Source organism: Plutella xylostella, chromosome 7 (assembly GCF_932276165.1).
Source record: "Plutella xylostella chromosome 7, ilPluXylo3.1, whole genome shotgun sequence".
Classification (NCBI taxonomy): domain Eukaryota; kingdom Metazoa; phylum Arthropoda; class Insecta; order Lepidoptera; family Plutellidae; genus Plutella; species Plutella xylostella.
This window is the reverse complement of record NC_063987.1, coordinates 5,782,410-5,795,325: the sequence shown is the minus strand read 5'-3', so window position 1 is coordinate 5,795,325 and position 12,916 is coordinate 5,782,410. Positions and strand designations below refer to the sequence as shown.

Genomic DNA, 12,916 nt, shown 5'->3' with positions numbered 1-12,916 from the left:
TACAAAGCTTAAATATTACGATAGAGTTAACGTAATTAAAAAAAAACCTGGTGTAAAAATAGATTTTCATATATTTACAGCTATTAGATAAAAAATAGTAATTATAGGGGCTTATTTAAATTAAATACTACTATAAAATACATGTAATATTAGTAACTTCACGGTAACGGGTATAAGAAGTACGAAGTAGGTACGTAAATAAAATTCGAATACATCACAATCTTAAATCACAAGCCATATAGATTGCAAAAATGGTATAACTACTGTGTATGTAAGAAACAATAATAATATGAAGATGGCGATCAGATACATGCAAGCCCGCCCAATATACCAATAGGTATGTCTTTCTACTTCCACTGTACGTAACGGCTGCCATTTCCATTTTAATTTCTAGATCTGCGCCCGTCATATGGCCATTCCGAAGTAAGTACATGTACCAGACCGGGTTGCACGGCATCTTTATCGACGTAGATAAACTCATTCAATTCACGTTCCACCAATCAGTACACAATACAATTACGTCCATATACGACAATAACGGGTCCAAACATACCAAACATGAAAAAAAACGACGACATCTACAGCATAGGTATCCAAAGTGATCATTTCCTGCGGTTAGTACATTTCTACTGCAGCATATCCAAAGTGACCATCTCCCCGCACTCCTCTATAGCCTCCAACATGTCGGCCACATGTTCCGTGGTCACCTCCGGGTGACAGGTGAAGGCCAGACGGAAGAAGTTCTTGTGTTGTCTGAGCGGCGTGTAGGCCACCATGAGGCGAGCGGAGAGGGTTAGCAGCTCCTTGATCTTTGGAGTTATCTGTGGATAGGAGATTTTGTGGTTTAGGTTAAGTTTAATACAAGTTTTATTAAACCTATGGGAAGTTTAGGTAAGTACATACCTACTAATAAAATGATATTATGTATGTAACGGTGCGTAGACGGAAAAGTCTACTGAAGATCATCTTTCCTGAACAGAAATACTTGTACTTTTGTACCCGCTTTTCTCAGTACATTTATGTACTCACGTGTGATTAGCAGTACAATGCACTTAAGGACGCAACGGTATAGATGCGCAGGTTTCCTCACGATGTTTTCCTTCACCGTAAGAGCGATTGCTATAATTGTACTAAAACTCCTTAATTGAAAATAATTCATTGGCAGGTACATGCCAGGGCAACAGTTTGTCTACTAGGGACACAGCCTTCTTTATCCATCCAAAAAAATATAATAAATAGCAAATGAAAACATAACCATACCTTATGCATCAGCCCCCACCACTTCTCATCCTCCTCCTTCCCTCTCATAAAGCCAGGTATATACCAGAAGCACACATTAGGACACATCAACGGCTGAGAGACCACCCTGAAGCCAGGTCGAGAGGATACGGCCCGCAGGCAGTGTTGGGCGATATTCATAGTCCTGTCCACGAGGCTGCCTAGACCGGCGTCGCCGCGCGCTTTCCACATCACCCAGAGTTTGAATGCGTCTGTCTGGAATGGCGAAATGAAAAATAAGCATTATTAGCAATCATTTGTAAGAGGATGGAATAGGTAAGGGGAGATAGTTATAGTGAGTTCTTGATACTGAATTACTCCTGCATTCAAGAAGCTCATTACCCCTTGCATACATAATTTTATAATAGTATAGGAAGGCACGTTTACACGCTTTCCATCGGCGCCTTAGCCTGCGCGAGAGAGAGTTAAAAAGTGTTTTGCAGCGCATTACCTAGGCATAAGTCCATGAAGACAGTTGAGAAGAATAAGATTTCATTCTACAGATGTTTGCCCTGGGCGGGTTACAAACCCGCGGCCCCAAGCTTCGGAAGCAGCTTCACTACCGCCTTAGCTACGGTTCCGTCGTTGTTGTGAATTTATTTTTATAATTTATGTGCGATAATTATACATACTCCTATATGCGTCCGTCCGTCCATCTGTCTGTCTGTCTGCCTGCCTGTTTCCCTGTCTATCTGTATGCCTGCTGGTCTATCTGTATGCCTGCCTGTCTATCTGTCTGTCTGTCCATCTGTCTGTCTATCTAGCGTTTCTGTTTGTCTGTCTGTCTATCTCTATGTATGTCTATCTGCCTGCCTGCCTGTCTCTCTGTATGTCTGTCTGTCCATCTGTGTGTTTGCCTGTCTGTCTGCCTGCCTGTCCGTCTGTCTGTCTGTCTATCTGCCTGACTGTCTGTCTCTCTGTATGTCTGTCTGTCCATCTGTGTGTTTGCCTGTCTGTCTGCCTGCCTGTCCGTCTGTCTGTCTGTCTATCTGCCTGACTGTCTGTATGTCTACCTGTCTGTCGGTTTGTCTGTCTGTCTCCTGTGTCTGTATGTCTGTTTGTCTACCGTGTCTGTTTGTCTGTCTGTCTGTCAATCTGTCTGTCTGTCTGCCTGCCTGCCTGTCTGTCTGCCTGTCTGTCTGCCTGTCTGTCTATCTATCTATCTATCTATACCTTCCGGCCGCACTGCACGCTCTTGTCGCCGGTGTCGTACTGCACGGTGTAGAACTATATACTTAGTTAGTTAGTATATAGTGATGCGTGACATATGAGAGTGTACATATACATCGGGGTACCTTCCGGCCGCACTGCACGCTCTTGTCGCCGGTGTCGTACTGTCTGTCTATCTACCGTTTCTGCCTGTCTGTCTGTCTATCTGTATGTCTGTCTGTCCATCTGTGTGTTTGCCTGTCTGACTGCCTGCCTGTTTGTCTGTCTATCTGCCTGTCTGTCTGTCTACCTGTCTGTCGGTCTGTCTGTATGTCTACCTGTCTGTCGGTCTGTCTGTCTATTTGTCTACCGTGTCTGTGTGTCTGTTTATTTCTCTGTCTGTCTATCTGCCTGTCTGTCTGCCTGCCTGTCTTTCTGTATGTCTACCTGTCTGTCGGTCTGTCTGTATGTCCACCTGTCTGTCGGTCTGTCCGTCTATTTGTCTACCGTGTCTGTGTGTCTGTTTATTTCTCTGTCTGTCTATCTGCCTGTCTGTCTGCCTGTCTCTCTGTCTGTCTGTCTGTCTATCTATGTTTACCTTCCGGCCGCACTGCACGCTCTTGTCGCCGGTGTCGTACTGTCTGTCTATCAACCGTTTCTGCCTGTCTGTCTGTCTATCTGTATGTCTGTCTGTCTATCTGTAAGATGTCTGCCTATCTGCCTACCTGCCTGTCTCTCTGTATGTCTGTCTGTCCATCTGTGTGTTTGCCTGCTTGTCTGCCTGCCTGTCTGTATGTCTACCTGTCTGTCGGTCTGTCTGTCTGTCTGTCTGCTGTGTCTGTTTGTCTACCGTGTCTGCGTGTCTCTTTGTTTCTCTGTCTGTATATCTGCCTGTTTGTCTGTCTGTCTGTCTGTCTGTCTGTCTGCCTGCCTGTCTGTCTGTATGTCTACGTGTATGTCTGTCTGCCTACCTGCCTGTCTGCCTGCCTGTCTGTCTATCTATGTTTACCTTCCGGCCGCACTGCACGCTCTTGTCGCCGGTGTCGTACCGCACGGTGTAGAACTTGTCCTGCTGGAACAGGTAGGTGCCTGTCTGTCTGTCTATATATCTGCCTGTCTGTATGTATGTCTACCTGTCTGTCGGTCTGTCTGTCTATTTATCTACAATGTCTGTGTGTGTGTTTGTTTCTCTGTTTGTCTATCTGCCTGTCTGTCTGTTTATCTGCCTGTCTATCTGCCTTTCTGTCTATCTATCTATGTTTACCTTCCGGCCGCACTGCACGCTCTTGTCGCCGGTGTCGTACCGCACGGTGTAGAACTTGTCCTGCTGGAACAGGTAGGTGGCGGCGGCGCAGTTGGCCTCGTGCAGCGCGGGCCGACGCACCAGGAATAAGGAGCACTGGAGCACCGCGCCCGCCATCTTGTGAGGGTTCCAGGAGATGGAGTTGGCTCTGCGGGTTGGAAATGATTTAGGTACCTACTTATTGTGAATTTGGAAATGATGACTGTGTCTTGATTAAACTAATATGTACAACCATTCAACCACAAAATCAGTAAACCTCAATAACTAAGGGCCCATGCACAAAACTATTATAAAAACTTGAGTTACATAGCAAGAAACAATTTTCAAAAGCCTTTCTACGATTTAATTGATTTACATTGCATAGGTATAATAGGTACAGTCTATTATAACTAGTATTATCTGCTAGAAAGAGTGCATAATAGTTTACCTTTCAATGCCTGCTAACATGTGTCTGTATTTTTCTGATAATATGAGTGAACCTCCCCAGCAGCCCTGAAAAAAGATAAGGTAGGTATTTATTTATATATCAGATATTATGTGGTGTTAGGCGGAGGCCTATTGTCCAAAAGTAAACGACGGCGGCTGATGATGATGTTACCTATTAATACCAACACCATTATGTTTCAGTACTTTCAGTGATATAGGTACTACAAAATTATTAAATTTACCCTTATTTCATGCTGGTTCCACACTTGGCTATTCGTATTTGTGATTGGATGTTTGTTATATTTGTCAAATACCAAAACAGTAGGCAAATTTGACGAATATACTGACAGTGACACAAAAGGAAGCATTGGCAAATAAGAATAGCAAAGTGCGATAGCAGCATTAGATCATAAATTAAAAAAAACCCAACTCACATCCACATGCATCCAAACGCCATGCCGCTCGCACACCTCACTGACAGCTGTCAGGTCGTCAATGGCGCCCAGCACAGTTGTCCCGGCCGTCGCATTCACCATGAGCGGACATCGGCCCAGGGCCACCTCCTCCTTGATGGCTTTGTCCAGCTCTTCGACCAACATCTGGCCTTGGGGGTTGGTCTTTATCATCCGCACGCTTTCTGTGCCGAAGCCAAGCCAGTGGGCCGCTTTTAGGACGGAGTAGTGACTCTGGAATTAATTGGAAGAAACATTTTTTTAAAGAGGTATTGTATTCTATTCTATTCTCTGTGGGGGTGTAAGTACCTGCCCCTGGCTCGCTCGAATGGAACCTTTGTACATATCCTCAAGGTCTAAACTGCCTTCCTATAAGCTTGGACCATTTCCCACCATGCTAGTCCAATGCGGATTGGTGGTTTCACATATCTAGTAGATTGATGTGCTAAATCTAGATATGCAGGTTTCCTCACGATGTTTTCCTTCATCGTAAGGATACATATAGAATACATTGTACCTAAATTTAAAGAACTCATTAGTACATGTCAGCGAAGGGATTCGATCCCGCATCTAATATTAACATTGCATTGCCTGTTAGCACGTCTCTGTTTGGACATTAAATGTGTTAAACATTGTTCTAACATAAATTTTATTGAAATAGGTAGGTACTTAGACTACTTACATGTAGGTATTAATTAATATAATTTTGAACTACCGATAATGTTTATGTTTTATTTAGCATTTGGTTAACTTCCAACTTCATAAGCAAGTACTTATACTTACGAAAAATTCCATAGATGTGTAAATTTCGAAGCACTAATAAGCATACCTACCTAGTATTCATTCTACAGTCTGCTGTTCTATAGTCTTGCTATGTTACAGTAGCATTTGAACTGCAATAATAATTAATGACTGCGGAAGTTCAATCATACTACTAATAGAGTGATGCTCTATGTAATGAATATGCTCCTTTGATCCCAGCTGTACCTAACAACACATGTAGATAGCGCTATCTTATTACCTAATTGAACTGCAGGCTACATAAGTAAGTCTTTCTGAACGAGATTTTAAAAAAAATGGTAAGTAAGTATTGTAACATAAAATACCGTGATTCAGCTCGTCGAAAAATTATATGTAAGTATCTTAGTAGTAAGTAGATTTTTTAACGAATTCCAAAAAACACTCTGTATGTCTTATTGTGTTAATTTGCGACGTAAAGTCTGAAGCAATCGAAAGGCTATACGAATAAAGCAATTTCAAACCCACTCACATCTTCAGAAGTGAAAATCATCATGCGGGGCAGTCCCCACATGCCTTTACTCTTCACTTCCGGGAACCTCTGGAACCTGGCCTGGACTATAGCATACAGCATGGAGACACTGCCCCCGGGGCATAATACCTATGTACCAGGGCATAATACCTAGGTATTTAGCTAACTAAATTGTCGTCTACCAACCCGCTAGGAAAGCGTGGTGGACTAGGCCTAAAAGATCTTCCTTCATTGGAAGGAGACTCAGCTGTGGGGACGTGATGGGCTATGATGATGATGATCTAGTTACTAATAAAGCAATTCCAAACCCACTCACATCTTCAGAAGTAAACATCGGAGTAGGGACGTGATGGCTATGATGATGATCAAGTTACTATAAATAATAAAGCAATTCAAAACCCACTCACATCTTCAGAAGTGAAAATCATCATCCGTGGCAGTCCCCACATTCCCTCTCTCTTGACCTGCGGGAACCTCTGGAACCTGGCCTGGACTATGGCATACAGCATGGAGACGCTGCCCCGGGGCATAATACCTATGTATTTAGCTAAATTGTTGTACACAAACCCGGACAAGGCCTAAAACCCTTCCTTTATTGGAAGGAGACCCAGCAGTGAGGACATGATGGGCTATGATGATGATCTATATAGTTACTAATAAAGCATTCAAAACCCACTCACATCTTCAGAAGTGAAAATCATCATCCGCGGCAGTCCCCACATGCCTTTACTCTTCACATCCGGGAACCTCTGGAACCTGGCCTGGACAACATGGAGACGCTGCCACCCGGGCATAATACCTATGTATTTAGCTAAATTGTTGTCCACAAACCCGGACTAGGCCTAAAACCCTTCCTTCATTGGATGGAGACCTAGGAGTAGGGACGTGATGGCTATGATGATGATCAAGTTACTATAAATAATAAAGCAATTCAAAACCCACTCACATCTTCAGAAGTGAAAATCATCATCCTTGGCAGTCCCCACATGCCCTCTCTCTTGACCTGCGGGAACCTCTGGAACCTGGCCTGTACTATGGCATACAGCATGGAGATACTGCCCCCGGGGCTGAAGATGCCATCGCCGTTAGGGATGCCGAAGAGATGGAGCACGTGGCGTATGATCTCCAGCTCGATGAGAGTGAAGGCTGGGGCGACTTCGAATGTGTATCTGGGGGTAAGGGTTGTTTGGGTTAAGAAAACTTGGATATAAGTAACAGGTTTTTACATAGGTAGGTAGCCATATTGGTTTCCCATTGCTGGGCAAAGGCCTACGCATAATGCTTATTCCACAAGTCTGTGTTATCGATATCCTGATGCCATTACGGCAAAAATCTGTCCAGGTCGTACATATTTAGATGTGTAAGTATATAATGTGTACAGTGAAACTATAAAGTCCTGAAATTAATGTTTGAGGAACTAAAATTTTCAGGAGCCTGGCACCATTAGAAAAGAAACATAAAAGTCATAAAAATTGTTTATGTCAATAGGCGGTTGGCTGTTTTTTTGAATTTTCTTATAAATTATAAGGATAATCTAGTTAAAAGCAACAATTTACGCTTGGTTGCAATTAGGAAGATGAAGAAAAATATTTGTAGTCAAGCTAGTGAAGTTATTTATCGAGTTTTAATACAATGTTTAGCGGAACATAAAGCTGGACACATTTTGTCGAATTTGGAGGATGTTTACGCTCGTACAGCGTCTATGACAGGTATGTAGCTTGTACAAATTGTAATAACTCATTTTTTATTAGTACCAACGCTTCATTTATCGATAAACCTAGGTTTAGAGCCCAAGTCGAACATTGTTTACATACCACTGATTGTAGGTTTCAGTTGAGTCAAACCTTAACATTTTGATACTTGAAGATATATGTTTGTTTACTTACTAAATTCACATTGTGTGAATTTGGGGGGCATTGTGTAACTCAAAAAGATTTTTTTATTTTATTTTATAGTTATATCGGACCAGCGTGCCAAAGAGCGCAAAATATGGAATATTCCTAACTCCTGGAAGAAACAGAACTGGCCGTCCAATAAGAGAAATTGATGTCTTTGCTATGTGTGCCCTTCGTCAACAGATCCAGTTTTTTTTTATACAGTTGTAATAACGTTATCTAAATAAATATTTATTGGTTTCACTATTAGCCTTCATATTAACACCTTCTAGCTTGTATAAGAGCTTTTTTGTGGATGGTGAGTTGTTTTTAAAATACATAAATAGGTAGGAAGTTAACAGGCAAAATTTCAAGTATCAAAGTCAGTTATGTTTCGCTATATAGGGTTGCTACATGAAAGATAGCAGTGCCCTCATTTAATTTCAGGACTTTATAGTTTCACTGTAGGTATGTATATTTTATTAAATTACCACTTGATTTGAACACCAAAAAGGATAAAAAATTAACAAGTTGTAACTTAATCGTATTAGAAGATTAGTCTGCCTGCTGCTACATCAAAGAAATCAATTTTTAAGCATTCTTTTTACCAAGGTAGACGAGATGTTTATTTCAAATCTTATATAGCAATCGTAAACCCTTATAAGTTTAAATTATACCAAGTGAACGTTGTATTAAATCCACTGAGATGTAGAGACAAATTATAACACACGTAGGAGGCATTAAGTACCTATGCTAAGCCATTTTGCTAAGCTAAGGTATAAAAAAAACTGAGCTTATTAAACTGTACCTACTATGTCCTACTGTATCATAGTGCCTAATCTTATTGTAATCCATGAACATTAATGTACCTGACCTTAAAGACCTTAGGTAAATCTGTTTTTATTAACAGGTCTGTTTTTATTTCACACGTCTTCATCCTAGTCCATCCAGCCTCACGGGCACTTTATCAAGTCACCATCATCTTTTAAACAACCATAACAACCTCAACAAAAAGTCCGCAACTCACTGACTAGTATTAAAAGCCTCTGCTATGACGGCTCCAGCCAGCTGGTTGCGGAAGGTGGGCTTTCCTGTCTTCACGCTGTACTCGGCTAATCTTAGTACCTGACCTGGGGTAAGCTGTCTTTGACAGGTCTGGGTTTGTTTGACAGGTCTACTTCCTAGTCCATCCAGCCTCAGTGACACTTTATCATCATCAGTTCTGCTTCAACAACCATAACAACCTACACAAAAAGTCGGGACTCACTGACTAGTATTAAAAGCCTCTGCTATGACGGCCCCGGCCAGGCTGTACGGGTCGGTGCCTCCGTACAGCTGGTTGCGGAAGGTGGGCTTGCCTGTCTTCACGCTGTACTCGGCTAATCTTATTACCTAACCTCGGGTAAGTCTGTCTATGACAGGTCTGTTTTTGTTTGACAGGTCTACATCCTAGTCCATCCAGCCTCACTGACACTTTATCAAGTCATCATCAGCAGTGCTGCTTCAACAACCATAACAATAAAAGTCGGAACTCACTGACTAGTATTAAAAGCCTCTGCTATGACGGCCCCAGCCAGGCTGTACGGGTCGGTGCCTCCGTACAGCTGGTTCCGGAAGGTGGGCTTGCCTGTCTTCACGCTGTACTCGGCTAATCTTATTACAGTGCCACAAACTTATCTGTTCCGGTGACAGCTCACATAAATGTCTAATATTTCTTATTTCTATAAGATTTTAAGTTTGCTCGTATTGTTAATTCGCTGTTGCGGTGTTAATAAATCCATCTAATCTTTTACAATATACAATTCATTAGTAAGTAATGAGATATGGATCAATTTAGTTCGCTCTCGCCGGAACAGATAAGTTTGTCGCACTGTACCTGACCTCGGGTAAGTCTGTCTATGACAGGTCTGGGTTTGTTTGACAGGTCTTCATCCTAGTCCAGCCAGCCTCACTGACACTTTATCAAGTCATCATCAAAAGTTCTGCTTCAACAACCATAATAATAAAAGTCGGGACTCACTGACTAGTATTAAAAGCCTCTGCTATGACGGCTCCAGCCAGGCTGTACGGGTCGGTGCCTCCATACAGCTGGTTGCGGAAGGTGGGCTTGCCTGTCTTCACGCTGTACTGGAGCACTTGGCGCACGATGGTTTCCAGGCGGTCGTCTGGGACGCCGTCTAAAACGGATAGGTCCAGGATTTTCTGGAATAAAATGAGTTTTACACGTCAGTTAAAATTTTACTCAGACTGTCATAAAGGACGCCATCACGCCATCACGAGAGAGATTTGAGAACCCACTGTCGCATACAGAATAGAGAATTCAGGGTGTAAAACTGGTATAAGTACTAAACTAACTATAGGCCTAAGGGAATAGGGTCAATCAGGACGTCATTCTGAAAATTCGCGAAAAAAAACATTTGGTTAGAAACTATGTTGGTCTTGTGATGTTTTACTAGGTATATGTAGAGGAGATCTTTTTTCGCTCCTTTCTTTTTTATGTCTCTCTTTCTCTTGAATTTGTGATCTACAAGTGGAAATGGAAACCAGAAGTCGGGGGTGCCAGTGCCATCATTGTGAATGGCGGTTGTGGTCGAAATTCGAATGCTATAATATGTAACGCCATCATCATCAGCCTGGTCACTGATGTTATGCATGAGGCAAAATTCCTCTTCAATAATTTGCTATCGATAGACTGATTAGGTACCTATAGCTACATTATTGTCGTGTTTATATTTATTTCGATAGTACGTATGAATTAAATATTGATAAGCAATGACTGTGCAGAAAATTGCAGACCTAATAGATTGTGTAGGTTTATATACCTACCTACTAATCTAAATTCTAAATGAATCCCCGTCTAAGTAGGCAATAGGCATGTATATACTCATGTTGCACTATTTATTTATTTATTTATAGAAGTGGTGTAACGCGATAGGTAGCAGTCTGAATACCTAATCTAAGTCATAAGAAACATAGGAGGTTGTAATTTTTGCTCTCCTAAAATCTATTGTCTTTGTTAGCTGTCTGCCTAGGTACTAGGTACGTAGGTAACTGGGTTTTTTTTTTCTAAATGAAACCTATTTACTAAAGTCGGCCATAAGGGACTTATTCAGCTTTACCCAAACTGTGGGGGAGGCGCCGACAGGCGCCTTCACCCAGAGGTAACTGGGTAGTAGACTAATTTAATAAGGAAAAGCAAAAGCAATTATAAAAAGGTTGACAGGTCATTGTTCGGAAGCAAGGTTAGGTCACGTTAGATACCCTGAGATAATTAAACGGCACTCATTATTTATCACATCGATTATGTGAGTAATGTGATAAATGGTAATACGGTAGGTAGGTACTTTATAAATTGTGTAGCTATTTACTAGTATAGCCACAACATCGGATATCTTTATTGTAATTTAAATTGCTATGACGCTCTGGCTTCAGCCCTCGCTTGTGCCCGGTATTGTACTTATACAAGTTGTAGTAAATAATGAACGATGAATACGTACATACATAGTATTACATAACTACTTATTACACACCGTTGACAGTTAAAAAGGATAACATTTTCGATTTGCGTAAATTTTCAATGGCGACCTCAGACATGTAGCTGGTTAGTGGCATTCCTTGGGGCTTGAGGCTTATGTCCATTTACATGCTGATGATAAGCACTCTCCAGTAGATAGACTTAAGAGGTCTTTCTTTTTTCAAGTTTAGAGGACTTTTTGCAACAACCTGTACAATGAAGTGGTGGCAGACGCAGAAATCGTGCCAGTCAATCGTTATCAGCTAATCACAAAAGCAATATCTTAATCATTACACGACATTATGGCCTGGGAGATAAGAATTATAGTAAAGGCTCACAGTGTAGAGTACAGTCAGTATAACAAATAGGTATATGGCCACTTTGTACATGTTACTTATTTATACAGGATGTTGCAAAAGTGGTATTCTAAACCGAGTGGGGGTCATTGTCAATAATTAATTTTAGTTTTACGACTTTTGTTAATGCGCAAAAAAATATGGTCAATTGTTCACCGAGAATTACTCGTATAGGTTACTTTACTTAGTTACTTACGTAAAATATATTTAAACCATACGAGTATTTTATAATAATTTAATTGCTAAGTACTTATTTATTTCACTTATATTGAATCGTGATTGAACATAGTTACAAATGGATCTTTCGACATCGTATTAGGAAGGCACATACCCATTCGTACATAGTTTAAGTAAGTACATATAACGTTTAAAAGGTAAGTTTATAAATAATATAATTCTGCTCACCTCTAAATCCTCCGGATGCTTAAACTGTATAAGAGGTACATTATCTTCAGTCTCCTCTTTAATTATAGTAAGCACTTTGTTTAAAAATGTATGCCCGTTATTCATTTTGTCAAACTAAACTTCCATTAACTATAAAAACTTTCTAAAGAGTTATTTTCTTTACAAACAACAAAAACTTTGTACGCGTTCAAAAGTAAAAGTACTAGGATGCTATGAATGGAAGGAGCTCGCTCAAACACTGTTTGCTATTCAATAGTCGCTATTGGACTGCGTGAGACAGCAGTGAGTTGTGGTTTGTTGTATCAAATTACATACAGGCTCTAATGTTTACATGCCAGCTTTCTTGACACACAATAAGGTTCATCATCTATTAAGAGGATTGTGTGATATTCAGCCTTATTCTTATTACTATACGCATAGAATCAGCACAAGTATGAGTCGAAGGATAGGTAGAGCAAAAAGACTTTACTCACACTACTTTACACATCTATGACTAGTAGTAGTCGTAATTAAGTGGCTTGATTATCCTTGCTTGACGATATAAAGTTTCACTCTTTGTAGTTTGTAGGCACCCTGCTCTTGCACATTCTGATAATAAGTCAGTCAGGTATTTTTCAGGAACCTGAAGAGGTTTCAAAACGAATACGGAAAGTAGGTATATCTTTCCTAATCGCGAATCGAACCCCGGACACGTAAAGACAGTATGCTAACCACTGCACCATTCGTTCGATTCACACTCGATGACATAACAGTTTGTACTTTTATCACGGAGTTAATAACTGGAGTCGGTTCATTGTATTGTTTATTTATACCAATAAACAAACAAGATGTAATAAATAGTGGGTTCGTCGTATTTTTATAATAATTTCTCAACGATAAGGGTATTTAC

The 12,916-nt window shown here is 40.9% G+C and overlaps 1 protein-coding gene across 2 annotated transcripts; it reads right to left on the bottom strand.

Annotated features, from left to right (window-relative positions):
* Positions 1–87: 87 nt before the first annotated feature.
* LOC105391913 (cysteine sulfinic acid decarboxylase) lies at positions 88–12,318 on the bottom strand. 2 transcript variants are annotated; one of them, XM_048622205.1, is made up of 9 exons: positions 12,028–12,318; positions 9,773–9,954; positions 6,901–7,047; positions 6,286–6,361; positions 4,591–4,842; positions 4,158–4,222; positions 3,692–3,878; positions 1,261–1,494; positions 88–821 (listed from the first exon to the last, which is right to left on the bottom strand). In XM_048622205.1, the coding sequence occupies exons 1-9, from the start codon at positions 12,130–12,132 to the stop codon at positions 627–629; spliced, it is 1,443 nt and encodes a 480-aa protein (XP_048478162.1). In that variant the 5' UTR covers positions 12,133–12,318; the 3' UTR covers positions 88–626. The 2 variants fall into 2 exon arrangements, with proteins under 2 accessions (XP_048478162.1, XP_048478161.1); XM_048622204.1 differs by lacking the exon at positions 6,286–6,361 and having other exon boundaries at positions 6,825–7,047.
* Positions 12,319–12,916: the final 598 nt, after the last annotated feature.